The following is a 27,786-nucleotide window of genomic DNA, read 5'->3' as shown; positions in this document are numbered from 1 at the left end:
TGAACCATAAATGAAAAAATTGATAAAATGGACTTCATCAAAATTTAAAACTTTTATTTTTTTTTAGAAACCACTGTTAAAACCATGAAAGGACCACCATAGCTCAGAGAAAGTAGTTTCAGAACACGTGTATTATAAAGGACTTTAATCCAGAATATATGTAAAACTTTTTTTTTTTTTTTTGAGATGGAGTCTCCTTCTGTCGCCCAGGCTGGAGTGCAGTGATGCGATCTCAGCTCACTGCAACCTACGCCTCCCAGGTTCAAGTGATTCTCCTGCTTCAGCCTCCTGAGTAGCTGGAATTAACAGGTGTGTGCCACCATGCCTGGCTAATTTTTGTATTTTTAGTAGAGAGGAGGTTTCACCATGTTGGCCAGACTGGTCTCAAACTCCTGACCTCAGGTGATCTGCCTGCCTTGGCCTCCCAAAGTGCTGGGATTATATGCATGAGCCACTGTACTTGGCCAGAAGATATATATAAAACTTTTATTAAACCTGGCAGTATAGCAAGACCCCATCTCTACAAAATAAAAATTAGCCAGGTGTGATGGCACTCACCTATGGTCCCAGCTACTCAGGAGGCTTGAGGTGGGAGGATTGCTTGAGCCCAGGAAGTCGAGGCTGCACTGAGCCATGATCATGACACTGCACTCCAGCCTGGGCAATACAGTGAGACCCTGTCTCAGATAAAACAACAACAACAACAACAACAAAACTCTTAGCTTAGTGATAAGTACAGTCTGATAAAAAAATTGGCACAAGAGTTGACCAGACACATCACAAAAGAAGATACATGAATGACAAATAATCACTTTAAAAGATACTTAAAATTACAGTTATCAAGAAAATGTGAGTTAAAACTATGAGATACTGGCTGGGCATGGTGGCTCATGCCTGTAATCCCAGCACCTTGGGAGGCTGAGGCAGGCGGATCACGGGGTCAGGAGATCAAGACCATCCTGGCTAACATGGTGAAACCCTGTCTCTACTAAAAATACAAAAAAATTAGCCGGGTGTGGTGGCAGGTGCCCGTAGTCCCAGCTACTCGGGAGGCTGAGGCAGGAGAATGGTGTGAACCCGGGAATCGGGGCTTGCAGTGAGCCAAGATTGCGCCACTGCACTCCAACCTGGGCGACAGAGCGAGACTCCGTCTCAAAAAAAAAAAATCACTGAACTATATACTTAAATAGGGTATGTTTTACTGTATGCAAATTATGAATAAGGGTTCTTAAAAAAGAACAAGTGATTGGCCGGGCGCAGTGGCTCATGCCTGTAATCCCAGCACTTTGGGAGGCTGAGGCGGGCGGATGACGAGGTCAGGAGATCGAGACCATCCTGGCTAACACAGTGAAACCCCGTCTCTACTAAAAATTAAATTACTAAAAAAAAATTAGCCGGGCATGGTGGCGGGCACCTCTAGTCCCAGCTACTCAGGATGCTAAGGCAGGAGAATGGTGTGAACCCAGGAGGCGGAGCTTGCAGTGAGCCGAGATTGAGCCACTGCACTCCAGCCTGGGCGACAGAGCAAGACTCCGTCTCAAAAAGAACAAGTGATTTCTGTTGACTTTATCAAGACTTCAGGACATTAGCATCTTATAGGGCAGCAGGCTGAACTAGAGAGGGTGGTGGAAGCCTACTGTTTTATAAGTGCTGGGGACCATAGTGTAAAAATAAAGAGACTCTCCTTGGGGACATTTTGTTTCATTATTGCTCATTCTTTAGTATCCAGCAACAAAGGAATAAAGAAAACTGTCTTCTTGTATACTAATTCTAGTGTTACTCTGCCAGGTTTGCTCACTAGAGAGATTCCGCTCCTTACAGGACAAACTACAACTCCTAGAAGAGGCAGTAAGCATGCATGATGGAAACGTCATTACTGCAGTGAGTTGTCGGATTTGTTGTTGTTTGTTTAATTATTGTTTTCACTAGTTTCTGAAAATCCAATCAAATAGACTAACATTTTGTGTTAAATGTTAAGTAAAGATCCTGGATTCCCCTTGGAGGTGTAGGATTCTAAGTAATCTGTGCTTTAAGGGCTTAGCTGGTGCCACATGCACTAAGCGTGGAACCCTGTGTTTTTTTTTTTTTCTGGAGACAGGGTCTTGCTCTGTTGCCCAGGTTGAAGTGCAGTGGTGTGATGATGGCTCGCTGTAGCCTCGACCTCCTGAGCTTAAGTGATCCTGTCACCTCAGGTCTCCAAGTAGCTGGGACCACAGGTGCACACCACCATGCCTGGCTAGTTTTTTTTTTTTTTTTTTTTTTTTTGAGACGGAGTCTCACTCTGTCGCCCAGGCTAGTGTGCAGTAGCACAATCTTGGCTCACTGTGTGATACTCCTGCCTCAGCCTCCCAAGTAGTTGGGATTACAGGCGTAGGCCACCATGCCCAGCTAATTTTTGTATTTTTAGTAGATACAGCGTTTCACTACATTGGCTGGGCTGGTCTCAAACTCCTGACCTCAGGTGATCCACCAGCCTCGGCCTCCCAAAGAGCTGGGATTATAGGCGTGAGCCACCATGCTTGGCCTTGCCTGGCTAATTTTTAAATTTTTTTGTAGAGACAGGGTCTTGCTATGTTGCCCAAGCTGATCTCACACTCCTGGGCTCAAGTAATCTCCCTGCCTTAGCCTCCCAAAGTGTTGGAATTATGGGCATGAGTCACCATGCCCAGCCTATGTGAAACCCTTGATTGTAACCAAGACACAGAAGGTTGGCTACTATGTGTTATATAAAACAATCTGAGGGAGAAGAGATGTGAGCGTATCCTCTTTCAGAGGGAGGTGTCTCTCAGCAGCATGGGCATGGGTGTGTGGACTCTCAAGACACAGCTCAGTTCCAGATAGCCATTGGCTTTCCTTGCATCACATACAGAGCTGTTGGCTATACCTGCAGAGATTGCTAATGAGTTGCTGGCCCCGTGTCTGTAGTGCTCAGGGCATGACTCTGTGTTGGAAAGTTTGCACAGTCTTTGTTCTTTTTTCCTATAGGTTCTGATTTTCCTGAAGAGGACACTGAGCAAAGGTGAGAATGGCTTGCAGGAAATCTTCAGTCAGCAAGGTGTCTGCCACATCCGAGGGGAGAATGCCATGTGCCTTTCATACCAGAATTCATTAGTCAAGTCTATTTCAGAGACAACTGGAGTGGCCTGAGACTTCAGAGCACAAATCACATCTCTGAGGGCGTCCTTTAGGGTGATGACTACATTAACCACAGAGCCCCCTCAGATGGCTGTGTTGGTTTGAAGAAGTCAGAGTCCATGCTAAGTGCCTGCTGTTTGGGTTGGTGTGAAATGAAAAGCTGATTTAATGGCTATGAGCTGCCCAAGACCATAGAGTGTGTTGATGGTGAATTAAGACATAGGGGTAAACCATTCTTAGCTTTTGTTAGGCTTTGATGAGATAATGTTTGGAATGTGTGAGTAGGGAGACCAGTTTCACACTTGACTAATTGGCTTTAATCTTTCTCAACTTAACTCCTGACTGTCTGACAGAGATCCTCTTCCGAGAGCTGGAGGTGCGACAGGTTGCCCTGAGACATCTTATTCACTTCCTTAAGGAAATAGGGGATCAAAAGTTGCTTTTAGACCTCTTCAGGTAAGAACTGATCATCTGGTCTATAAAGTTTAGTAAGTACTTGTTTCAAAGCACTCTGAGGGATACAAAGGAATAGAAGACGCCAACCGCCCTTTTCCTGGAAGTACTTGGAAGACAAGCTATTGAAGTGTGAGGGGATAACTAGCAGTACAGCATAGCTTATGATAAGGTGCAAGTTGGTTAAGAACCAGGCTTTGGAGTCACATGCACTTGGGTTGAATGCTATTATAGCTCTCCCACATCATTCATCGAGTGACCTTGGCCAAGTTATCAACCCTCTTCATGAGTTTTTCACATCTATCAAATGGAGATGATGACACCTACCCACAGAGTTATTATGAAGATGAAGGGCTAGTATGTGAGCCAGCACTTAGCATAATACCTAGTTTGTAGTATTAGTATTTATTAAGTGTTTTCTTATAAAAGACCTAGAATAAAGGTATCTTTTATTACTTGATTCTAAGTGATACCAGTGGGAAGTACAGTAGAAGAGAAGAAGAAAATATTTTCAGTCAGGATACCCAGGGAAAGCCTCATGGAAGTGATTAGGATTTGCATGGGCCTATTAAACTAGGTAGGATTCTGACAGGTGAGAGGTAGGCATGTCTGCTGGGGGTAAAGAGGGCTGAGGTCTTCTATCATGTTTTTCTTCCCTCTAATTCCAGTCAGTGGGGACTATTTCCCACCTTTGGATTAAAATATGTGCACATGATGTCCTTTCTTCAGTGTCAGAGAAAGGGTTAGAACCTCTGTTTAGACTGACATGTGGCCCAAGGTGACTGATTGTCCAGTGACTCCAGCACAGCAATGAGCTCCCCAAAAGACTGAGGTGGGGAAAAGCAGGTTACCTGGTTAGGGTCAAGATTACAGGTGTTAGCCAGGAATTTGCAAAAGAAGACATGGTCACAGAGGCTGGCTGCTTCCTCCCTCCTTCCTTCCCTCCCTTCCTCTTTCCCAACCAACAAGGCTTTATCAGGCATCACCTCCATGCCAAAATGGTAATGTTAATTATGGTGGTCTATTCAGAGTAAAGAAGAATCAGAAGACAAAAGTCCTGGTGCTCCAAGGTCTGGGGGAGACAAAACACATTGTACTCTGTCCATGAAAACAGTAAAGAACAATATAGAAAATCTGTTTTCAAGATTGTATTGACAGAGAATAGTGCTTTAATCTTAGGAAAAAAAAAACAACAACCAAGTTTTCTGTGGGCTAGAGTAGGTGGCTCTGAGCCTCCCTGTCAGAACTGTTAACAAAGTTATTAGTTCCTTGCAGTACCTTCTTGTCCTTGCTTTTTGTTCAGCCAGAGAGACCAGGGGAACAATGATATCTGATCAACCATTTATCTTGTGTATAGAGGGAAATGAGTTTGAATTGTGTTTCTCCTAGAGGAAGCACTCGATTTTGTGAGGTTATACTGCCACACATCAATAGATACAAATGCCCTGCTCCCTTCTGCTTCTTCCCAGGTTCCTAGATAGAACAGAAGAGCTTGCGGTAAGTGTGGCCTTTGTTTCAGTTGGGTACCTGTTTAACAGAAATCTAGGCTGGGCACAGTGGCTCACGCCTGTAATCCCAGCACTTTGGGAGGACGAGGTGGGTGGATCACCTGAGGTCAGGAGTTCAAGACCAGCCTGGCCAACATGGTGAAACCCTGTCTCTACTAAAAATACAAAAATTAGCTGGGTGTGGTGGCGCACACCTGTAATCCCAGCTACTTGGGAGGCTGAGGCAGGAGAATTGCTTGAACCTGGGACGGGGAGGTTGCAGTGATCTGAGATCGTGCCATTGCACTCCAGCCTGGGCAACAGAGTGAGACTCTGTCTCACAAACCCAGAAATCTAAGCCAAACCCCCACCTCCAAGATCCCAGACTGATTGAACTATTTCCTTTGATATTGATTATATACAGAAGAGAGAGGCACCTGGAAAACCTGAAAACTTAATCCAAATGATGTATTCTTTCTTTTTATATGCTCTTTTGGTTGGGCTTATGAATAAATTTTAAAAAATAAATATGTGAAAATTGGCCTGGTCAATTTGTAATTTGTTTTTCGGTTGTTTTCAGGTCCTGGTTGTTAGGAGTTTTGGGGTTTTGGCTTCTCACAAAGAAAATGTTGAAGGCTAAGAGGATAAGAAACCAGATATAGGTCAAGAAGGAAGATAGGTCAAGTTGATGATACACCCAATACACGTTTTGGCTGAGAATTCAATGGCCAGGCATTAAGATTAAATTTTGGCAGATTTTCACAATCATAGAATGAACTCCTGGAATACAAGAATAAATCTGAAATTTTACCAAAAACTCAATTGTATTATTAAAACTTCAGCAATTCATGTTAAAAAAAAAAACTTGGCAGGAATAAGAATTTCCAGCCAAGCACGGTGGCTTATGCCTGTAATGCCAGCACTTGGGAGGCTGAGGTGGGAGGAACACTAGAGTCCAGGAGTTGGAGACCAGCCTGGGCAACATAGTGAGATCCCATCTCTAAAAAAAATTTTAAAAATTAGCAAAGCATGGTGGCGCATGCCTGTAGTCCCAGCTACCTGGGAAGCTGAGGTGGGAGAATCGCTTAAGTCTGGGAGGTCATGTCTGGGTGAAAGAATGAGACCTTGTCTCAAGGAATTTCTCAGCACTGTCGATGGCAGGATTGCTTTTTTAGTTATTGTACAACACATTTGTGATATCCATACAGACATTCAGTTGGCACATTAAATATTGTTAACCTTTGAACAGCATAATTATATATATAATACTGAAAATACTTTTCAGAAACATTGTTCTTTTTTTTTCGAGACAGGCTGGAGTACAGTGGTGCGTGATCATATAGTTTACTGCAGACTCTCAATTCCTGGCTCAAGCCTCAGGCTCCCAAGTAGCTGGGACTACAGGTGCACACGACCACACCTGACTAATTTTTAAAAATCTTTTTGTGGAGATGGGGGTCTCACTTTGTTTGCCAGGCTGGTCTCGAACTCCTAGCCTGAAGATATCCCCCCACCTTGGCCTCCCAAAGTTCTGGGATTACAGATGTGAACCACCTCACCTGGCTCAGTATCATGTTTTCTGAAAGGAACTTGTACTTAATATTCAAAGCGTGAGAGAATCTGAAAAATCCATTTTCTTAATCCACTAAAAATGATTGGCAGCCTGTAGTAATCATTTGAAAAGCTGTTTGTTTATATTTTTAAATCTCTGTAAGTTCAAAACTATAAGGATTTTCCTTCTTACAGCATTCTTATAAAGTTTTTTGTTTTGAATTTCATTAGTGAGAATAAATGTGTTTTGGGTAACTCATTTTTATCTAAAACTTTATTTTCTTTATACTCATTATGTTTGAATTGAAGATGATTTATCATGCATGTTGTATATAGATTTTGAGTTTTTCAACCTTGTAAACTTTGGAAGTGGCAAAGCTGATAGTACACTTTTAGTGTATGCCCACAGAATATGAAGGTTTCCCATGTAGAACTTTTCTTGAAAGAGCTAAGGATGAAATGGAATTGAATAACAAAAAATTAACTATAGCTCTTAAAGGTTACTTTCTTTAATATTAGGAATGATCGTATACCAACTATTTTATATGAACTATTTTACGAAGATTGGATTACGATATGTAATTTCTGTTATTCTGTCTTATGTTATTTACATTTTTACATTTACATTTTTATATACATTTATATTTTTATATACATCTGTTGGCTCAATCTGAGAATATTTATTAACAGTGAGTCAGAATGACATGCCCTATTTATATTACTGATGTTAATTGTTAGATATTTACATGATCATACTACCATTGATCATGTACATGGTCAAGGATGCCAAAAATAACACTGAAATAGGTATTTAGCTCTTGGACTTTTCAAAATCTAAAGCTGAAGCAAAATATTCATTTTTGGTTAAATACTGAGGCTAAAGTGAAACTTAAAGGTAAAGCTTGGTACTCTATCTACTCAGTGCTTCATTATAGATCAGCACTGGCCAATAGAACTTTCTACAATGATAGAAATATTCCATATTTGGGCCGGGCGCGGTGGCTCACGCCTGTAATCCCAGCACACTGGGACACCAATTTGGGCAGGTCACCTGAGGTCTGGAGTTCGAGACCAGCCTGGCCATCATGGTGAAACCCTGCCTCTACTAAAAATACAAAAATTAGCCAGGCATGGTGGTGGGCACCTGTAATCCCAGCTACTTGGGAGGCTGAGGCAGGAGAATCGCTTGAACCTGGGAGGCAGAGGTTGCAATGAGCTGAGATTGTGCCATTGCACTCCAGCCTGGGCAACAAGAGTGAGACTTCGTCTCAAAAAAAAAAAAAAAAAAAATTTCCATATTTGTGTTGTCCAATATAGTAGCTCCTAGTCACATGTAGCTGTTGAGTTCTTTAAAAGTGGTTAGTGTTAACTAAGGAGGTGAATTTTTACATTAATTAATTTAAATTTAAAGAAACAGTTGTAGCTAGTGGCTATTGTATCGTACAGTGCAGTTATAGATAAACCTACTAATGATATTTAGTCACTCTTTGCCTATCCCCCCACCCGCCTCCAATAACCATCTATACCCAGAAATGAAGAATTTGTTTTTTTAAAGCATGGGAAGTTCAGTTACTCAGCTATCTCCCTCATCTAAGGAGACAAAATACCTCAAAGCCTTTTTCTGCTTTTTGTAGCTATCTCATTATCGAGAGCATTTGAACATTCAGGACCCTGACAAACGAAAAGAATTTCTTAAAACCTGTGTTGGGTAAGTATGGGGGAAAAATGATTTTAAGTATAAATACCTTTACCCAGAAGGAATGAAGAAAATTAAAAAGGGTGGAATGGATAGGCAGGAAGGGGAGGGCTAACAATGAATCATACCAGCATCATTCAGGGTCGCCTCATGCAGTGGTGTTCACACACTAGTCCCCAGCAGAGTTTCCACTGCTTGATGGTAAACTGAGGAAAAAAAAAAAGACAAATGTAGAGAGATATTTTTCCTAAAGCTAAATTTATTTAATTTGAAAGGTTATCTTTTATTGTAGGATTTTGTCCTCTTCTCTTCTTCTTTGGTACTAAAATGAGCTGTACCTTTTTTTATGACCTTAGGTAATAAAAAGATAGCAATACTTTAGGGACCTGATGCATTTTTTCAGTGTTACTGGTCCTTGAAACCCCAAAGTCCAAGAACCACTGATCCAGGGCAAGCTTTCATCCAGAATTTAACTTATTACAAAACCCAGCTCCACATATTCCTGTGACAGGGTGCCCGTTGCTCTTGAAACAGCTCAGTTTGTTTTTGAACAGCCTTCGTTATTGGAAAGTGCTTCCTTATGTTAAGCTGAAACTTGCTTCCCTGTATCTTTCAAGACAGGTGTAGAGTCTACCCAGTAGTCCTTGCTTGTTCAGGTTCAGTACTCATGGTTGTTTCAACCATTCCTCATATGACATGATTTCCCGGCTTCATGTTTAGAAATTTGATTATATCAGTGAAATCCATTTAATGTTACCAAATACTGAGATATGTTATATGGCCTCTGGAAAACAAGGAGAAAAGTTAAAATAGTGAAGTAACTAGAATTTATAGCATCTCTCTTTATCTCTTCTAAAAATTCACTATGGCTAAAACTTATCTGGAATAGTGTAATTAAAACTCAGAATTCTTTCTGGAGTGAGCAGAGTATGGGGAATAATGCAGCACTTTCTAAAAGATAGATCTGTGAACTGGGCATTTAAAATCTGGTTTCTATTCTTGGCCTTCCCCATTGACCACATGACTTTTTGGCAAGACGCTGTCCCTCAGCATCTTTATGTATAACAATAAGGTGGCCGGGCGCAGCAGCTCACGCCTGTAATCCCAGTGCTTTGGGAGGTTGAGGCAGGTGGATCACGAGGTTAGGAGATCAAGACCGTCCTGGTGAACATGGTGAAACCCTGTCTCTACTAAAAATACAAAAATAAGCTGGGCGTGGCAGCATACACCTGTAGTCCCAGCTACTCTGGAGGCTGAGGCAGGAGAATTGCTTGATTTCAGGAGGTGGAGGTTGTAGTGAGCCAAGATCATGCCACTGCACTCCAGCCTGGGTGACACAGAGAGACTCCATCTCAAAACAAGCAGACAAACAAAAAACATAATGCAGTGTTGAAGATGGGACCCTTGACATTTGTGATATTTGCTGATCTATAAACATACCACCATGGCATGTAATTTAATTTACCTTTTGTACTCTGCCATAAAAAAATGGCTAACAAATCTAGGTGTCCCCTCAGTAAGTTAAGCACAAGCCACAGAATTTCACTGGGATGTGGATGATGGGCAGTTGCCTAGGCTCACTCATTAGCTTTGTGACTCATTCACCAAATATTCCAACTCCCAAAATGAGAGGATTCTAATTCATTTATCAGCAAAATTATGAGTGACTATAAGTATTTTGTGGACTCTCAGGATCCCTCTTGAATTGGCAAAACCTTTAATATGAAATTCACGCCATTCATGCGATGTCTTTCTTCCTTTAAGGGACGCTCTAAAGGTGAACTGAGATCAGACTTGTGAGGCACCGTGAGCCTCTTATACTTACGCTGGTGATTTGGTTTAGTTGGGTTTGTTTCCTTGTTTGAATAGAGAAAGGTACTAACCTTCTGGCACTCTACCAGTTTGCCATTTTCAGCAGAAGATTCCGCACACATACAGGACCATTACACGCTCCTGGAACGTCAGATCATTATTGAGGTTAGACTCTTCATCTCTATATCTTTTGCTTCAGTGCCAAGGCTCAGTGCCGTTCAGCATCTAGGAGATTTCTATGCTCTGCACATGGGTCATTTCTTACTGGTTTCTAAAAGCCTTTCATTTTCTGCCTGTACACAATAGCCCCCTTCCTCCATTGTTCTTAGGATCCTTTTTTCTCTTACCAGCTGTTAACCTGGAAGTATTTCTTCTTCATCCCGAATCTCCCATGTCATCCCCACTTCTGTTTGTTTCCATCCAATGTGGATTCATGATCATTTTATGGATTTTAAACTACTCTGGGGATATCTTAGGCAATTTCTTTCTTTTTCTGTTCTTTGTTTCACTCCTAGGGTGGGAAACACAACTGCTATAGTATTAAAAGATTTTTCTCCTGCCTCTACTCCATGGACATTGTTTTTTTTTTTTTTTCACTTGGCTCACTCCACCACAGGCAAATGATCGCCATCTAGAATCAGCAGGACAGACTGAGATCTTCCGAAAGCACCCCCGCAAAGCTTCCATCCTCAACATGCCACTAGTGACAACGCTTTTCTACTCCTGCTTCTATCACTACACAGAGGCTGAGGTACAGGCAAAATATGGAAGATTCCACAAACTCTCATTACACAAAAAGAAGATAGTTCAAATCCAGTACTTTTATGTACTCTCTTAATAATGGGTATGTATAGTTCTCAGAAATCCACCTGGAAGCTTTCCTGGCCCTCACCAGGGGTAAGAGGACCTCATCTGGCCAGGAGGGAAAAGAGGTTTGTAAGGTTTGTAGCTTCAAGTGAACTGGCATGCTAGCATAGCAAGTTCTGTCCCTGGTGCTATTACCTGTAGAAGTCTCTGTTCAAAGGTCCACAATATCAAATGGATTAGCGTGATGTGGAGAAAAGCAGCAGGGTGGCAAGTAGCTATGGATACTTTTTTTTTTTTTTTCTCTGAGATGGAGTCTTGCTCTGTCGCCCAGGCTGGAGTGCAGTGGTGCGATCTTGGCTCACTGTAACCTCCGCCTCCTGGGTTCAAGCAATTCTCCTGCCTCAGCCTCTTGAGTAGCTGGGATTACAGCTGTGCGCCACCACTCCCCGCTAATTTTTTTTTTTTTGTATTTTTAGTAGAGACAGGGTTTCACCATGTTGGCCAGGCTGGTCTTGAACTCCTGACCTCGTGATCCACCCGCCTCAGCCTCCCAAAGTGCTGGGATTATAGGTGAGAGCCACCGCGCCCGGCTACTCTTTTTTCTTTCTAAATTTTTCAAAGAAGTATGGATTCCATGATAACAGGCAGACATTTTCTCCTTATTTGGATTAGCAGAAAATGGGAAAAGGCACCATACTTATTACTCCAGTTCTTCATAAGCCAGCTTATAGTGGTATCTGACTATTCCCAATGGAGCTTTTCCCTGAAATTAATTTCTATGTTTAAATGGCAGCAGAGTAAGATGTAGAAAGTCTCTGTAGTGGGAAAGAAAATGAGAGCTTGGGTGGTATTTGGGAAAGTCAATATCACTAAAGTTCCTTTTTCACTTTCATCCTAGGGGACATTCAGCAGTCCCGTCAACCTGAAGAAGACATTTAAGGTAGATACAAATTGGTCAGTGTTATGAAACTAGTGATCAGGGTAACTACATGGAGTGGATGTTGCTTTGTAACCCTGTACAGTGTGTCCTTTGATATTCAAGGTTAAAGGTGGAAAGGAATGAGTTTGGGAAAGTGAGAGAAGACTGAATGGCCTATAGCAGTGCTGGGGCTTGGGAATTAAGAAGTTCTTGAACTGAGAAATTTTTTGATTTTAAGGGGCAGAGTCAATATCAGGAAATATTTAATGTCTGTCTTTTCTAAAATTCTTAAGCACCCCCATTGATGTATTTCTACTTCCCCTTAATTTTTCTTGGTCTCTGCTTTCCAGATCCCAGATAAACAGTATGTGCTGACAGCCCTGGCTGCTCGTGCCAAACTTCGAGCCTGGAATGATGTAGATGCCCTATTCACCACAAAGGTGTGTGCCCTGGCCCTGTGCTGCTGAGGCCTTGGGAGACAGAAGGGTTCTATCATGTTATAAGTTCTAGTTACTGGTTTACATTTTTCCTCCAACTTTTTATTTTCCAAAATTTCAAACCTAAAGAAAAGTTGAAAGAATGAATTTTATAGTTCATATAATAATCAAATATATACTATAATAGTATAATAGTCTTTATCCACATCACTAATTTATTAACAATTTTGCCATGTATGCTTTCTCTTTTTCTATACCTATGTGTTTTTCTTTTCTGAATCATTTGAAAGTAAGTTGTAGACATCTTAACACCTCTCCTTTAATACTACATAAGCACAATATTGGGCTGGGCGCGGTGGCTCACGCCTATAATCCCAGCACTTTGGGAGGCCGAGGCGGGTGGATCACCTGAGGTCAGGAGTTTGAGACCATCCTGGCCAACATGGTGAAACCCCGTCTCTACTGAAAATACAAAAATTAGCTGGGTGTGGTGGTGTGCACCTGTAATCCCAGCTACTCAGGAGGCTGAGGCGAGAGAATTGCTTGAATCCAGGAGGCGGAGGTTGCAGTGAGCCAAGATTGCACCGTTGCACTCCAGCCTGGGCAACAAGAGCAAAACCCTGTCTCAAAAAAAAAGAAGCACAATATACTTATCACTAAAAAATTTAACATTAATATAGTAATACACATTTAATCATAGTCCATATTTAAATTAGTTATTTATAGCTAGTTTTGGTTTGCTTCTGTATTTTTTTCTATCAGGATCCAATCAAAGACCTTGGATTGAGTTTGGTTGTCATGTCTTTACTGATTTACCTTTTTTTAAATTAATTTTTATTGTATATATTTAAGGTACAACATAATGTTTTGATCTACATATACATAGTGAAATGATTATACAGTCACGCCAATTAACCCATCATCTCACAGTTAGCCATTTTTTGTGAGTGTGGTAAGAACCCCTAAAATTCACTCTCTTAGCAAATTTCCAGTATACACTACACTATTATTAACTGTATTCCTCATGCTGTACATTAGATTTCTAGATTTATTCATCCTGCATAACTACAACTTTTATCCTTTGACCTACTTTTTTCCCCCTCTGGAAACTACTTTCTATGTATTTGACTTTTTTAGATCCTACATGAGTGAGATCATGAGGTTATTTTCCTTTCTGTGTCTGGCTTATTTCACTTAGCATAATGTCCTCCAGGTTCATCCATGGTGTCACGTGTCAGGATCTCCTTATTTTTTAAGTTCTGAATATATTCCATTGTATATATGTACCACAATTTCTTTATCCATTCATCTATCAATGGACACTTAGGTTGTTTCCATATCTTGGCTCTTATGAATAATGCCACAATAAACATGGGAGTGTAGATGTCTCTGTGAGATGCTGATTGCATTTCCTTTGGATTTATATGCAATAGTGGGATTGCTGGATCATATGGTAGTTCTGTTTAAACATTTTTGAGGAACGCCTATACTGTTTTTCATATGGCTGCACTAATTTACATTCCCACCGACAACAGTGTACCAGGGTCCCTTTTCTCTACACCCTTGCCAACACTTGTTATCTTTCTTCTTTTTTTAAGATAAATGTTATTATATATTGTATATATTTAAGTTATACAATAAGATGTTATGAGATACATGTAGATAGTAAAATGGTTACTACAGTGAAGCAAATTAACATATCTATCATCTCAAATTATTTTTTTGTGGCAAAAACAGCTAAAATCTACTCATTTAGCAAAACTCCTGATTACAGTACAGTACTATTAACTACAGTCCTCATCTTGTAATTAGATCTCTAAAGCTAATATTCCAGTGTGTATGTTTATATATATATACCATAGTTCCATAGTTTCTGTATCCATTTGTCTGTCAATGGACACTTAAGTTGTTTCCTTATCTTGGCTATTTTTTAGGGGGAGGGAATTATTTATTTGTTTATTATTTTTGTAAGTTACAGATATTTAAATTCTCAGCAATAATTTATAATAGTTACATTTCATGAATAGTTAACATCTCATGAATAGTGTTACAATGAATGTGGAAATGCAAGTATCTTTATGAGGTGATGATTTCATTTATTTTGGGCATATACCCAAAAGAAAGATTGATTACTGGGTCATATGATAGTTCTATTTTTAATTTTTTTTTTTTTTTTGAGAGAGGGTCTCACTCTTTCACCCAGGCTGAAGTGCAGTGGCATGACCGTAGCTCACTGCAGCCTATTTTCCACATTGGCTACACCAATCTACATTCCCACCAACAGGGTACAAGAGTTCCCTTTCCCCACACCCTTGCTAACACATCATTTGTCTTTTTGATAACAGCCATCTTAACAGGTGTGAGGTGATATCTTATTGTAGTTTTGATTTGCATTTCCCTGATGTTTAGTGATACTGATCACCTTTTCATGTACTTCTTGGCCATTTCCATGTCTTCTTTGGAGAAATGTCCATTCAGGTCTTTTGCCCATTTTTAAATCTGGTAATTTTTGTTTCTGCTATTGCGTTGTGTGAGTTCTTTATATGTTTTAGATACTAATCCCTTATCAGATATGTGGTTTACAAATATTTTCTTCTAATCCATAGGCTGCCTTTCATTTTGATTGTTTCCTTTGCCATGTGCAGCTTTTTAGTTTGATGTAATCCCATTTATTTTTGCTTTTGTAGCCTGAGCCTTTGGTGTGATATCCAAAAAAATCATTGCCAAGGCCAATGTCAAGGAGCTTTTTCCCCATGTTTTCTTCTAGGAGTTTTATGGCTTCAGGTCTTATGCTTAGGTATATTATCCATTTTGAGTTGATTTTTGTGTATGGTGTAAGATAAAGGTCTAATTTCATTCTTTTGCATGTGGAAATCCAGTTTTCCCAGCACCACTCGTTGAAGAGACTATCCTTTCCCCATTGGGTCCTCTTGGTGCTTTTGTTGAAAATTAGCTGACCATATATGCTTGGGTTTATTTCTAGGCTTTCTATTCTATTCCACTGGTCTATGTGTTTGTTTTTATGCCAGCCCCGTACTGTTTTGATTAATATATATAACTTTGTAATATAATTTGAAATCATGAAGCATGTTGCCTCCTACCCCTACCCCTTTTTTTTTTTTTTTTTTTTGAGACAGAGTCTTGCTCTGTCACCCAGGCTGGAGTGCAGTGGTGCAATCTCAGCTCACTGCAACCTCTGCCTCCAGGGTTCCAGTGAATCTCCTGCCTCAACCTCCTGAGTAGCTGGGATTAAAGGCATGCGCCACCCTGCCCGGCTAATTTTTGTATTTTTAGTAAAGATGGGGTTTCACCATGTTGGCCAGGCTGGTCTCGAACTCCTGGCCTCAAGTGATCCGCCCACCTCGGCCTCCAAAAGTGCTGGGATTACAGACATGAGCCACCGCACCTGGCCTCCATTTTGTTTTTCTTTAACATTGATTGCTTTGGCTATGTGGGATCTTTGGTGGTTCCATATGAATTAGTTTATGTTTTAAATATCTGTTTTTCCATTATGGGTTTAAAAATTTTCTGTTTTTCCTATTTGTTAATTATTTAATTAGTTATATTAACTAACAAAGCAATACGTGTCTGTTGTCAAAATCAAACACTGTATTAAAGTATAGAAAGAGTGAAGTTCCTTTTTCATTTTCTACCTACTCCTATCTCACCCCCTTTCTCAAGGCAAACACTGTTAAAAGTTTAATGGCTAGCTTTCCAGACCTTCCCTCATGAATTTGCAAATAAACATCTGTACTTATAAAGATATGGAAGATGGAATTATTTTCTACACTGATAAGTTCATACTACAAATATTAAGTAAGTTACTTATTCCATTTAGTAGTATTTCAAGACTTTTCCCTGCATTCGTTTCTATAGATCTAAGAAGTTATTTCAAACCTGATTCATTTCCACTCTCTCAAATCCCTTGATTTTTCTGAAAAATTCATTTCTCATTATTTCTGTATCCCTCAGCACCCCCACTCACCCACCACGTTATTCTGGTCTGATCGTAAAACATAGACTAACCTAGAATGTGTTGAATGTGCCTGGCCTACCTGCCGCTACCCCATCTTCCTCTTTCAGAACTGGCTGGGCTATACCAAGAAGAGAGCACCCATTGGCTTCCATCGGGTTGTCGAAATTTTGCACAAGAACAATGCCCCTGTGCAGGTAATGGGTCCTGAAGAGAGTTGGGTACAGGATATTCTCGGAGACCTAACTTTAAGCCTCTTACTGATCAGTGATGGGAGACCCGATCTGCTCTTATTTTCCCTTAAAGGCAGCACAATGGCTGCAATAGGCCTCAAGACAGAAAAGGCCAGGGAGTGAAATTCTCTCCCTTTCTCCCCTTTAGAAACAATTCCAAACTGTCCTCTCTGAGTAGCATCTACTGTGTTAGCCCAAGTGGAATACTGATGTACTGTTCAAATGATAGAAGAGGAGAACTCATGGAGAAAAGACATCAGGGAGAAATGAGCAGAGCACTGGATCACAGCTAGAGCACTCATTGCTGGCATGTGTATCTGGCTCGAGGATCAGGAGAAGTGTGCTCTTTCCTGCTTCCTGAGGCAGCATGGAAGTACTGTGTAGCGTTACCTCATTCCCATTGCAGAACTAGTCCTGTGGTTGATGATGGGAACTGGAAACATTAGCTATTGAACTCTTTTGCCTTCTTCAAGACTTTCTTTTCTACCTTGTAGAGCTCTGTGCCTTATGGGCGTTTGAATCATTAATCGGAAGTACCTCTTCCCACAGATATTACAGGAGTATGTCAATCTGGTGGAAGATGTGGACACGAAGTTGAACTTAGCCACTAAGTTCAAGTGCCATGATGTCGTCATTGATGTGAGTCCCCAAGAAATGGGAGTCCTCCGTTAGATCCTCAGTGGCGAAGCAGGGTGGGGATTATAATATTCTCTGTCCAAGATCCTGAGGTGCTCCCACCAGGTTTGACTGAATGGACAGAATAATCTGGCAAGAGTTCGTTTGGAGACCAGCATTCCTGTATTATTTTCCCAGCCCTCTGACTGCTTTCTCTGTGTTTTTATAAACTTGTTGTACTTGGAGAATTCATAGAACTAAATCAAGCTATACAAGCTGTGTAGTCTTTTCTCCAACGTGGAGTTCTGTGGGCACTGGACCCCACTGTTATCCCACTATAGCCTCTTAGCCTCTCCTTGAGCGTTGGGTCAAAGTGATAATGACAAAAAGAAATAAGCCCTCATGTGTACACAGTAGCACACACCGGTAGTTCCAGCTACTCAGGAGCCTGAGGAGAGAGGATTGCTTGAGCCCAGGAGTTTGAGACCATCCTGGGCAAAAAGAACCCTGTACAGAGGCTGATTGGAGGTTCGTATTGTTTGTTTTGATGCACAGACCTACCGGGACCTGAAGGATCGTCAACAGTTGCTAGCATACAGGAGTAAGGTAGATAAAGGATCAGCAGAGGAGGAGAAGATTGATGCTCTTCTCAGCAGCTCGGTGAGCAGCTACAGTTTACCCCTCCAGCAGGCTCAGGAGACAGACAGTTCACAAAATAGTACCAAATGTATGTTCCCAAGGTCTGGAAGGATTGCAGTTGGCTAAGCCACATGGATGTAAGGCTCTCCTCTGGCCACAATGTCAAAAGCACTGCTTTGAATAGCAGAAATTACTCCTGAGATGCGGTATGATAGGGGGGTAATCTGGGGACCTCAAGCTAAGACTTAACTGTAATGCTGTGATAATAGTTAAACCTAGCAGGTAGGAGAAACTAAATATTGAAAGTATGAAAACATGTTACAGATTCAGAATATCCAAACTGTATGGTCTCATGGGGATGGATGGGACCTACCAGTTGAAAATAAGAAGTGGGTGAAATAGATGTTAGCTATCTGGGGAGCACAGCTGGTTCATCTCTCACAGCAGGAAATTACTGAGCTCTTTGTTAATATGAAAGTTAGTTCCCTGTTAGGTATTTTGGAACCTACCTTAGGGTCAAATGACCAAAATTAGGCTTGTAAAATACAAAATAGGTGTTTAATGCATCTTTGAATAAATGAACTCCCCCACATATTTTTAAAAATTTCTCAACATCTCCCACCTCCTGATCTGATTCTACTTTTTCTTTTCCTTACATTATCTAGCTGAGCCTTGTTTTGTTGCATTTTCTCTGCCTTGCTGTAGGGATAAGTGAGAACTGATCACACACTTTCATTGTTTCCTCTTTCCACAGCAAATTCGATGGAAGAATTAAGTGGCATTGACTACCTTGAAGCCTGCCTCATTTCCTCCTCTCCTGCCTGTGAAAGCAGAGAGAGCTCTTCTTTGGGAGAGCTGCGGCATCACATCGCTTGGGCCCATTACCCCACGGGCAGTGCCAGCTACTCTTGACACAGATAACTTCAGACTGATCTTCTGTCCAAGGAACATCATCTGAGGATCGAGATCTAAAGCTTTGAGTCATGAGAATGATTCTCTCCACCTGGTGCTCATATGAAGGTGGGAGTGATTTCTAGATTGGGCCCCTACTGGGTAAGATCTCACTTGGTCTGAGAAAAGTGACTGCTCCAGAAAGGAAGAGGTATGGGAGTCATAGGGTGGCTACTGCATTCCACTCAGCTAATTATGATCCAGGACTTGGCACTGGACATTGGCAGTTCTGCTCTGAATGAAGTCAGAACAGAACCAAAATGGCCTCCGGAAGGAATGCCAGTGTTTCCCAAGACCTCCTGGAGATGCACTCACACCAGACTGCACAGACCCCTCCACATTATGCCACACACGGCCTAGACGTTGTGTTTCCTCAGCCATTTTCCCTCTGCTGCCCCAGTTTACTCTGTCCAAAACCCTAAGGTTCTTCTCTCACTTGAACACAGATGACCTTGCTTGGGTGATGAGACATCCCCTTTATCTCTTCCTCTACTGCTAGCCAAGACCCGTCACTTTATAAGAAGCTCAGATGCAGCAGTGCTGGAGAGCTCTCTCTTTATGCAAAAATCTCATTTCACCAGGAGCTTTCAGAAGTTTCACCTGGGCTAAATTCAGCAGCATTTCTGTTAGGATATTTAGATGGAGGTTTTATTTTCACACTTGGATTCTTGCTCTGTACCAATATTTGCCTCCTTTTCTGTGACTGAACTGGGTTTTTCTGACATGCCTAGACTCCTAATAAAGGTATTTCTTCCTTGGTGCCTTCTCTCCCGCTCCTGGTGGTTTTGTGCAGAATGATGAAATAATTGCTCAGGATCTTAGGATCATTACAAGTCTTCCTCAGTGACTGCATTCAGCAGCCTGTCAGCACATGTCAGGTTATAGAGTAACAGTGCTATGGCAAAGCAGGGCTGTGTGGCTAACAGAAACAGCACGGTGCTGGGAGACACAAGACCTGACTTTTTCCAGCTCTACCACTAACTAGTTATGTGATGCTGGGTGAGTCCCTTTCTTTCTCTGGATTCATTAGATAATCTAAAATTTTGTAGAGTTTGTTTGTTTGTGAGATGGTGTCTCGCTCTGTCACCCAGGCTGGAGTGCAGTGGCGCTCTCAGCTCACTGCAACCTCCACCTCCCAGGTTCAGATGATTCTCCTGCCTCAGCCTCCCGAGTAGCTGGGATTACAGGCACCTGCCACCACGCCCAGTTAATTTTTGTATTTTTAGTAGAGACAGGGTTTCACCATGTTGGCCAGGCTGGTCTCAAACTCCTGACCTCAGGTGATCCGCCTGCCTTGGCCTCCCAAAGTGCTGGGATTACAGGCATGAGCCACCGCACCCAGCCTGTTTTTTTAAATAGACATGGTCTGTCACCCAGGCTGGAGTGCAGCGGCACCGTCATGGCTCACTGCAGCCTTGACATCCCAGACTCAAGCAATCTTCCCGCTTCAGCCTCCTGAGTAGCTGGGACTACAGGCGCATGCCACCACACCCAGCTAACATTTTGTAGAGTTCTGTGCTCCTGTGACTGTGGAGTGGGTGAAGTCATAGAAGGCAAAGAGAAGATGCTCCTACAGAGGCACATGCCATGCCTTAAGGCAATATGGTTCTCAACTGGAGGCAGTTTTGCCCCTCAAGAGACATTTGGCAATGTTTGAAGTTGCTTTCTGTTGCCACACTAGGCGTGCTACTGGCATCCAGTGGGTAGAGGTCAGGGATGCTGCTAAACGCCCTCCAATCCACAGGACAGCCCCACAACAAAGGATTATCCTGCCCACATGTTAGTAACACCAGTGTTGAGAAACTGCTTTAAGGGGATCAGACTCCATCTTTTGCTCCTCCACTTTGCAATTCCAGGTAACCTCATATTTAGTTCGTTTCTTGATCATCCTTCTTGCTGTTGAAGAAACGAGTTTAATTTGCTAGATTGTACTAAAATTATTGGTTCATCTTCAAACAAACAGTGGTTACTTTATTAACTAGTATATTGGTTAGGGTTCATTTAGAGAAGCAGAACCACTAGGCATATATATGCATAATCTAATCTAATCTAATCTAATCTATATCTGCAGTTTGTTAGAGAAATTTGACCTTTCTCTGACCTGTTTAGAGAAATTGGATGAGAAGTACTGAGGAGTAGAGCCTGTCTTTTCTGTTTGAGTACTTCCACTCAAGTATGGCAGCTGGAGGGTGTGTTTAAGGTAGTTGTCTTCATGTCCAGTGGTAGAGCTTGAAATCCATAGGGAAGGCCGTGAAGAAGGGAAGATCATTATAAAGTGAGTGAGCAGGGACAAGCTAGAAACCATGAGAAGGGACTGGGACCCATGTCAGTTCTCACAGCCTCAAACCTTGATGAGGTGGGTGTCCCGCTGCTGGAAAAGCTAGTGGCCTTTGTCATGGAACTGAAAAACACCTGGCCCAGGAGGGAGCAACTGAAGAAGGAACGAGGGAAGATGTAGCAGTTACAGGCCCAACTGTTGCCCCTCACCAACAAGGTACTCAGCAGATAAACAACAACATGTGTGAACTACAAAAGTACTTCCCCTGATTATGCACACTGAAACACAGACTGGTCGCTGTTCATTTCCACCCTCCTGATCTTGCATAGAAATATCTCTGGTGGTCCACCTTAACTGGAAACATACAGGGAAGGGAATTCTGGAAATTGCAGTTCAGCCTAGCCAAGGTGACATAATACAAAATGTAACAACTGATCCCCACTTTTGAGAATGCATAAGTAAAGGATAGGCCTAGAATTCATGTCTGTACAACTTGTATGCTGCATTGGTCATGCTAATCTAGGTTTTGAGCTTCTTTTTCCTTCGGAGCAGGAAGCATTACTTGGCAACATTAGGATGACCTACTGACTGTTTTGGTGTAAGAAAATGTTTCTTAGGTTTGATGAGAACGTCCATGCCCCTCATTTCAAGTGCAGAGACTTTGCTTTTATTTTATTTTATTTTATTTTTTATTTTTTTGAGATGGAGTCTCCCTCTGCCGCCCAGGCTGGAGTACAATGGCGCAATCTCGGCTCACTGCAACCAACGTCCATCTCCCAGGTTCAAGCAATTCTCCTGCCTCAGCCTCCTGAGTAGCCGAGATTACAGACGTGCCACCACGCCCAGCTAATAAGTAGCTGCCACCATGCCCAGCTTTTTAGTAGAGATGGGGTTTCACCGTGTTAGTCAGGCTGGTCAAACTCCTGACCTCAAGTGATCCGCCTGCCTCGGCCTCCCAAAGTGCTGCGATTACAGGCGTGAGCCACCACGCCCGGGTGAGACTTTGCTTTTAAAGAGATGGTGTCGTCATATAACAGCCTTCCTATAAAAGGGATTAGAGAAGCCAGACACAAAAGGTCACATATGGTATGATTCCATTTATATAAAATATCTAGAATAGGTAAATCCATTCAGACAGAAAGCAGATTGGTGGTTCCAGAGGCTGAGGGTGGGGAGGGGTAGGGAGTAACTGCTTAATGGGTGTAGGCGTTCCTTTTGGGAATATGAAAGTATTTTGCAACAAGATAGAGGTGGTGGCAAAACATTCTGAATGTACTGATGAATTGTTCACTTTAAAATGGCTAATTTTATGTTATGTGGATTTCACCTGAAAAAATTTTATTGGTTTCTTGAACACAAAAAGAAGGAGTTGTAAACTAACTCAAGTAGTGCTAAAATCTGTAAGATATTCTAGTCTGCAAAAAAAACCCGTAGAAATCCAGAATCTTCTGTTGGGAAAAGGAGGGTCTCATACTGCTCTAGTGTAGTACTTCTAGAAATAGTGGAAGGAACTCATGTCCTGATACGCAGCTCAGGAAAACCTCTACGTGGGGCTGGCCTCTTTAAGACTTAGAGACTGTAATCTGGTAGTTAAGGAGTCATAATCACAAGTTTCTTGGGTAATTCTCCATAGAAATGTAGTTCCTACCTTCCAGGATCAGAAGTACTGAAGAGCAGAGCCAATCTTCTCTGTTTGGTGATAGATATATGTAGATGGGTTTATATGACTTAGTTTAGTTTGTAAAATCTAGATGTCCCTGCCCTAGACAGGGGACAATGATACTTAGTTTGGGTTATTTTGTACCCTGTGGAGAACAGAGTTTAGTGAAAGGGAAGCATTTCTTTGAAATGTGGTTCTATGTGTTCAGTCCTATTTCCAAAACGCAGGAGGGAATGGAAGGGAAAACGTCCTGGCCCAAGAATACCTGTAAAACTCAATTGCTGTTGTAAATTCATCTGCCGAAAACAGTGCCGGTAACCTGTGTGGAGAAACAATACTTTGGGTTTCTGTACAGGTTTTTCATGAGTCCAGGATTCATGGGCAGCCAGTGATTAGGAATCCTCAAACACTCACACTCTAGAGTGTGAATTCAAGAGAGGTGAATTCCAAGTTCAGAATCTGGGAGTAGAGAGGTGCTGAAGCCCATCATCATGAGTGCTTGTGACCTGGGCACACACACCATCATACACACACCTCCTACATAGACCCCTTTTCTACCGGGACAGGGAGCCAAATTGATTAGTGTCTATCACTGCAGGAAATAGTGGCTTGGAAATGGACATGCTCCAGGACCTTGAGTCCCTGCAGTTTGAGTATGGGGTTCCAGAGGAAGATCGTATCTGGCTGTATTTGCAGGGCCGTTCTCGGGGACTGATGATCGAGGCTTGTGCCCATGCAACCTTCTTCTGCAAACTATTATATAATTTGAGGTAAGCCCAGTATCCAAATTCAGGAAGATCGACAAGAATCTCACTGCTGAGAATTCAAATGTCTTAAATTTTTTTTATATTGGAGGGTAAGTTTGGCTGGTGGATTGTGATCCTATCTTTTCCAACCCAGAGTCAATGACTCCTGGTCTAAAAGGACAGGAAAATCTATACCAGGGTCCCCTGGCCGTGGTTACACAATAAAGCATGGATTAGTAGTGATTACCTTTTAGTGGATGGATTGATTAAATGATCATTGATTCATCCATTCACTCAGTCATCATGACCACCAGCTTGCCCTCCACGGTTGCTAATGTCTAGCCATTCCTTATCTATTGGCAAGGAATGCAAATGGAATCAATTCTTTCTTTTGGGGCTGAGGTAATAGTGGAATGCTCCCTTACAGGAAGGCTACCCGGGACTTCACAGGCCCTGTGCCAGTGACTTCCTTGAAACCAGGAATATTGATTTGCAGAAAAGCTGTCAGTCCAGTCTTGATTCTAATATCTTTCTACAATATGGCTTCAGACACTTAAATAGGAAATGTGTGTGAAGCAGGTACCTATAATTAGGCTCCTGAATTCTGCAACTCCAGGTCACTTGGGAGCATATGTCACCTCCTCACTCTACTTCTTAGTTTTTCTCTGAAGTTAGATTAATTCCTAGATGGTGGGACCAAATTTGAATTGAACATGTTTATAGATACAGCACATGTCCAAGGAGGCAGGCTTCTCAGTGAATTTACTGACTGGCTTACTGATAAGGAGATAAGGATGCATAAACCTATTAGTGGTACTCAATATGACTGGGAGAAAACAATATATGAAACTTGCAGGTGGCATTTTATATTTGGAAGGATCAGGCACTAAGAGAAAGTGCTCTTTCAACCAGGAGAGAAGGCTTAGAGTGTGACTTATGTTGCTTAGAAGCAAAATCCAGAGCTTTAAGACACTGGTTTTTACAGAAATACAGAACAAATATAAGGCTGTCATACAGCAACGAAAGTATACCTTATGTATTCAGAAGTCTGACTTGGTTAATCTTGCGCCAAGGAAACACATCCAGCACCAACAGTAAGTGAACCTCTGGAAATAGTGGTCTGAAATCTTCATCCTTAGTTTCTCAGTTCTGTTCTTTTTTGTTTTGTTTTTGTAGTTTAAAGTTGTACGCTGAATGAACACTGTTTTGTTTTTATAAACCATTTATAAGTCATAACCTTCTTAAAAAGCCAAGTTATCTGGTTTCTCAAGTCTGCAGATTTGAAATAGCAAACTAGAAAGAGTGGGTGTATCGTAGGAAAGGAATGCACTCACATCTAATAGCAATAAAAATTGACATCTGTCTCAGATTGGTATCAGTAAGATGAAGAAATAGGAAGCTCCAGACTTTGTAACCTCGAGACACTAACTTAACAACAATATATGGTCCAAAAAGCCTTTATGAAACCTCCAGCAAGCACTTAAGAAATTGTAGTGCCCTGGAGAGGTACAAATCCAAGAAGAGCTGTATTTACAGGGGTAAGAAAAGCCATTGCAGTTCACCTAAGATAACCCTTTCCTCAAGCCAGCCTCAGGTGATCAGGAGAAAATGCCTAATTTGTGGCTTCTCCTTTGGAGGGAAAAAGAAAAATGGAATGTTTGTCCACTGTTCTGCCTTTTTGGGGGCTGCCTGAGGGATTGGTTTCTGTCTCACATGACTTGGAGCACTGATGAGGAACCAACATATTTTGGATGAAAACAAAGGATCACTCAGTGGCTTGTTGCAGTACAGAGAACCTGCAGTACTGTAGATAGATACCAAAGTGAGGAAAAGATTATCAGCCCCTGCAATAGAAACAGGCAAAACTCTTTAATTGGGAAATTCCAAACTCAAGCCCAGAGAAGACACATTCCTGGAAAGATTTGACAGGCCCCAGAATCTCTAGCTGGGCTGATTGGGAAAGATCTTCCCCTGTATGGTGCCAGTCTGTAAAGATTGGGAGAGGCCTGACTGTTTTTTCAAATGCCCAAATTCCACCAAAAATTAAAAAGGCAATATTGCTCAACCATAAGAACAAACTACTGCAGAAACCAGCCCTAAAGAAACAGATCTGTGAGTTACCTAACAAAGAATTCAAAGTAATAATCTTAAAGAGGCTCAATGAGCTACAAAACACAGAAAAACAACTAGGCTGGGCAAAGTTTACAGATTACAGGCCTGTAATTTGTAATTACAAATTACAAATTACAAATTTGTAATTGCGTATTACAAATTACAGGCCTGTAATCCCAGCAGTTTGGGATGCTGAGGTGGGAGGATTATTTGAGCCCAGGAGTTTGAGACCAGCCTGGGCAACATAGTGAGACCCTGTCTCTGAAGAAAAAAAAAAAAAACTGATGAAATCAGGAAAACAATACATGAATAAAATAATATCATAAAGAGAAACTAAGAACCAAAATTTGGAGCTGGAGAGCACAATAATTGAATTGAAACAACTCACTAGAGTAGTTCAACATTAGACTTAATCACACAGAAGAAAAAATCAGCAAATTTGAAGACCAGTTATTTGAAATTATGAAATCAGAAGAGCAAAAAGAAAATTAAGAAAAGTGAAGAAAACCTAGAGGACTTACAGGATACTATCAAGTGGGTCAATATATGCCTTATGGGAATGTCAGAAGGAGAAGAGAGGCAGAGCAAGGTGCAAAGAGCTTATTTGAAGAAATAATGGCCCAAAACATCCCAGATCTGAGGAAGGAAATGGACATCCAAATTCAGGAAGCTCAGAGGACTCCAATTTGGATGAACCCAAAGAGGACCACACAGAGACATGTTATAATCAAACCATCAAAAGTCAAAGACAAAGAATACTGAAAGCTGCAAAGAAAAAGCAACTTATCACACACAAGGGAGTTCCCAGAAGACTATTGGTAGCTTCTCAGCAGAAACATTACAGGCCAGAAGGGAGTGCTTGAGATATTCAAAGTGCTGAAAGGGGAAAAAAAAAACAAAACCTGTTGGTCAGGCGCGGTGGCTCACGCCTGTAATCCCAGCACTTTGGGAGGCCGAGGCGGGCGGATCACGAGGTCAGGACATCGAGACCATCCTGGCTAACATGGTGAAACCCCGTCTCTACTAAAAATACAAAAAATTAGCCGGGTGCGGTGGCGGGCGCCTGTAGTCCCAGCTACTTGGGAGGCTGAGGCAGGAGAATGGCGTGAACCCGGGAGGCGGAGGTAGCAGTGAGCCAAGATCGCACCACTGCAGTCCAGCCTGGGCGAAAGAGCCAGACTCTGTCTCAAAAAAAAAAAAAAAAAAGAAAAAAAAAAAACCTGTCAACCAAGAATACTATCTCTTGCAAACCTGTGCTTCAAAAACTAAGGAGAAGCTGGGCATGGTGGCTCACGTCTGTGACCCCAGCACTTTGGGAGGCCGAGGCGGGCAGATCTCCTGAGGTCAGGAGTTCAAGACCAGCCTGGCCAACATGGTGAAACCCTGTCTCTACTAAAAATACAAAAATTAGCTGGGCATGGTGGCAGGTACCTGTAATCCCAGCTACTCGGGAGGCTGAGGCAGGAGAATTGCTTGAACCCAGGGAGGCAGAGGTTGCAGTGATCTGAGATTGCACCACTGCACTTCAGCCTGGGTGACAATAGCAAAACTCCATCTCAAGAAAAAAAAAAAAAAAAAAAAGAGAAAGAAAGAGCTTCCCAGATAAACAACAATAAAAAACCTCATCACTCCTGGACCTGCCTTACAACTAATGCTGAAGGGAATCCTTAAGTTGAAATGAAAACATGCTAGTCAACAACACAAAAGTATACAAAAATAAAAAGCTCTCTGGCAAAGGTGAATATATAGCCATATACATAATACTGTGATGGGTGGTACATAAATCATTTTTAATTGTGGTATAGGATTTAAAGATAAAAGCTGGCCAAGTGTGATGGCTCACACCTGTAATCTCAGCACTTTGGGAGGCCAAGGCAGGAGAATTGCTTGGGCTTAGGTGTTTGAGACTAGCCTGGGCAACATAGGGAGACAACATCTCTTAAAAAAAAAAACAATTAGCTGGGCATAGTGGCATACACCTGTGGTCTCAGGTACGTGGTAGTCTGATGTGGGAGGATTGCTTGAGCCTGGAAAGTTGAGGCTGCAGTGAGCAATGATCATGTCACTGCACTCTAACCTGGGTGACAGAGCGAGACCCTGTCTCATAAATAGATAAATAAAATGTATATAAAAATGTAAATATAGAAATAATAAAATGTATAAAATAAAATTATAAATATCAATAAGTATAAATATAAATAAATAAAAATTAAAAATAGGCTTGGCACGGTGGCTTACGCCTGTAATCCAGCACTTTGGGAGGCTGAGGCAGGCGGATCGCT

General features: G+C 41.7%; 3 protein-coding genes across 23 annotated transcripts in view; 2 read left to right on the top strand and 1 right to left on the bottom strand.

Moving 5' to 3' along the window:
* VIPAS39 (VPS33B interacting protein, apical-basolateral polarity regulator, spe-39 homolog) overlaps nt 1-19,474 on the top strand; it is a 31,230-nt gene extending 11,756 nt beyond the window's left edge. For 4 of the 15 annotated variants that reach the window (XM_001164812.7, XM_003314430.6, XM_063793806.1 and 1 more), the window contains 13 exons: nt 1,789-1,881; nt 2,986-3,019; nt 3,489-3,591; nt 5,058-5,085; nt 8,261-8,334; nt 10,224-10,299; nt 10,751-10,885; nt 11,840-11,881; nt 12,211-12,300; nt 16,381-16,467; nt 17,053-17,142; nt 17,674-17,778; nt 18,512-19,474. In XM_001164812.7, the coding sequence (XP_001164812.2) occupies nt 1,789-1,881; nt 2,986-3,019; nt 3,489-3,591; nt 5,058-5,085; nt 8,261-8,334; nt 10,224-10,299; nt 10,751-10,885; nt 11,840-11,881; nt 12,211-12,300; nt 16,381-16,467; nt 17,053-17,142; nt 17,674-17,778; nt 18,512-18,532 (978 nt within the window). In that variant the 3' untranslated portion in view covers nt 18,533-19,474. Of the gene's footprint in view, nt 1-1,788; nt 1,882-2,985; nt 3,020-3,488; nt 3,592-5,057; nt 5,086-8,260; nt 8,335-10,223; nt 10,300-10,750; nt 10,886-10,988; nt 11,076-11,839; nt 11,882-12,210; nt 12,301-16,380; nt 16,468-17,052; nt 17,143-17,673; nt 17,779-18,511 lie in introns of all 15 variants that reach the window. The other 11 variants (XM_054666182.2, XM_054666181.2, XM_063793811.1 and 8 more) reach the window with 5 other exon arrangements.
* SAMD15 (sterile alpha motif domain containing 15) overlaps nt 1-27,786 on the bottom strand; it is a 72,035-nt gene that overhangs the window by 783 nt on the left and 43,466 nt on the right. For 2 of the 3 annotated variants that reach the window (XR_010150836.1, XM_016925809.3), the window contains exon 3: nt 21,652-22,028. Coding sequence is in view for 2 of the 3 variants with exons in the window: in XM_016925809.3 (XP_016781298.1) it covers nt 21,996-22,028 (33 nt within the window). In the remaining variant the exon portion in view is untranslated. Of the gene's footprint in view, nt 1-8,450; nt 8,529-21,651; nt 22,029-27,786 lie in introns of those variants that run through there. The other variant, XM_016925808.3, reaches the window with a different exon arrangement.
* Nucleotides 21,689-27,786, top strand: part of NOXRED1 (NADP dependent oxidoreductase domain containing 1) — a 32,191-nt gene continuing 26,093 nt past the window's right edge. The window contains exons 1-2 of one of the 5 annotated variants that reach the window (XM_063793814.1): nt 21,689-21,981; nt 23,245-23,416. In XM_063793814.1, coding sequence (XP_063649884.1) covers nt 23,262-23,416 — 155 coding nt within the window. In that variant the 5' untranslated portion in view covers nt 21,689-21,981; nt 23,245-23,261. Of the gene's footprint in view, nt 22,073-22,615; nt 22,683-23,244; nt 23,417-27,786 lie in introns of those variants that run through there. The other 4 variants (XM_063793812.1, XM_009428198.4, XM_016926503.3 and 1 more) reach the window with 4 other exon arrangements.

Source organism: Pan troglodytes, chromosome 15, assembly GCF_028858775.2.
Source record: "Pan troglodytes isolate AG18354 chromosome 15, NHGRI_mPanTro3-v2.0_pri, whole genome shotgun sequence".
Classification (NCBI taxonomy): domain Eukaryota; kingdom Metazoa; phylum Chordata; class Mammalia; order Primates; family Hominidae; genus Pan; species Pan troglodytes.
Note: the sequence above shows the minus strand (reverse complement) of the source record. Positions and strands in the feature narration are given on the sequence as shown.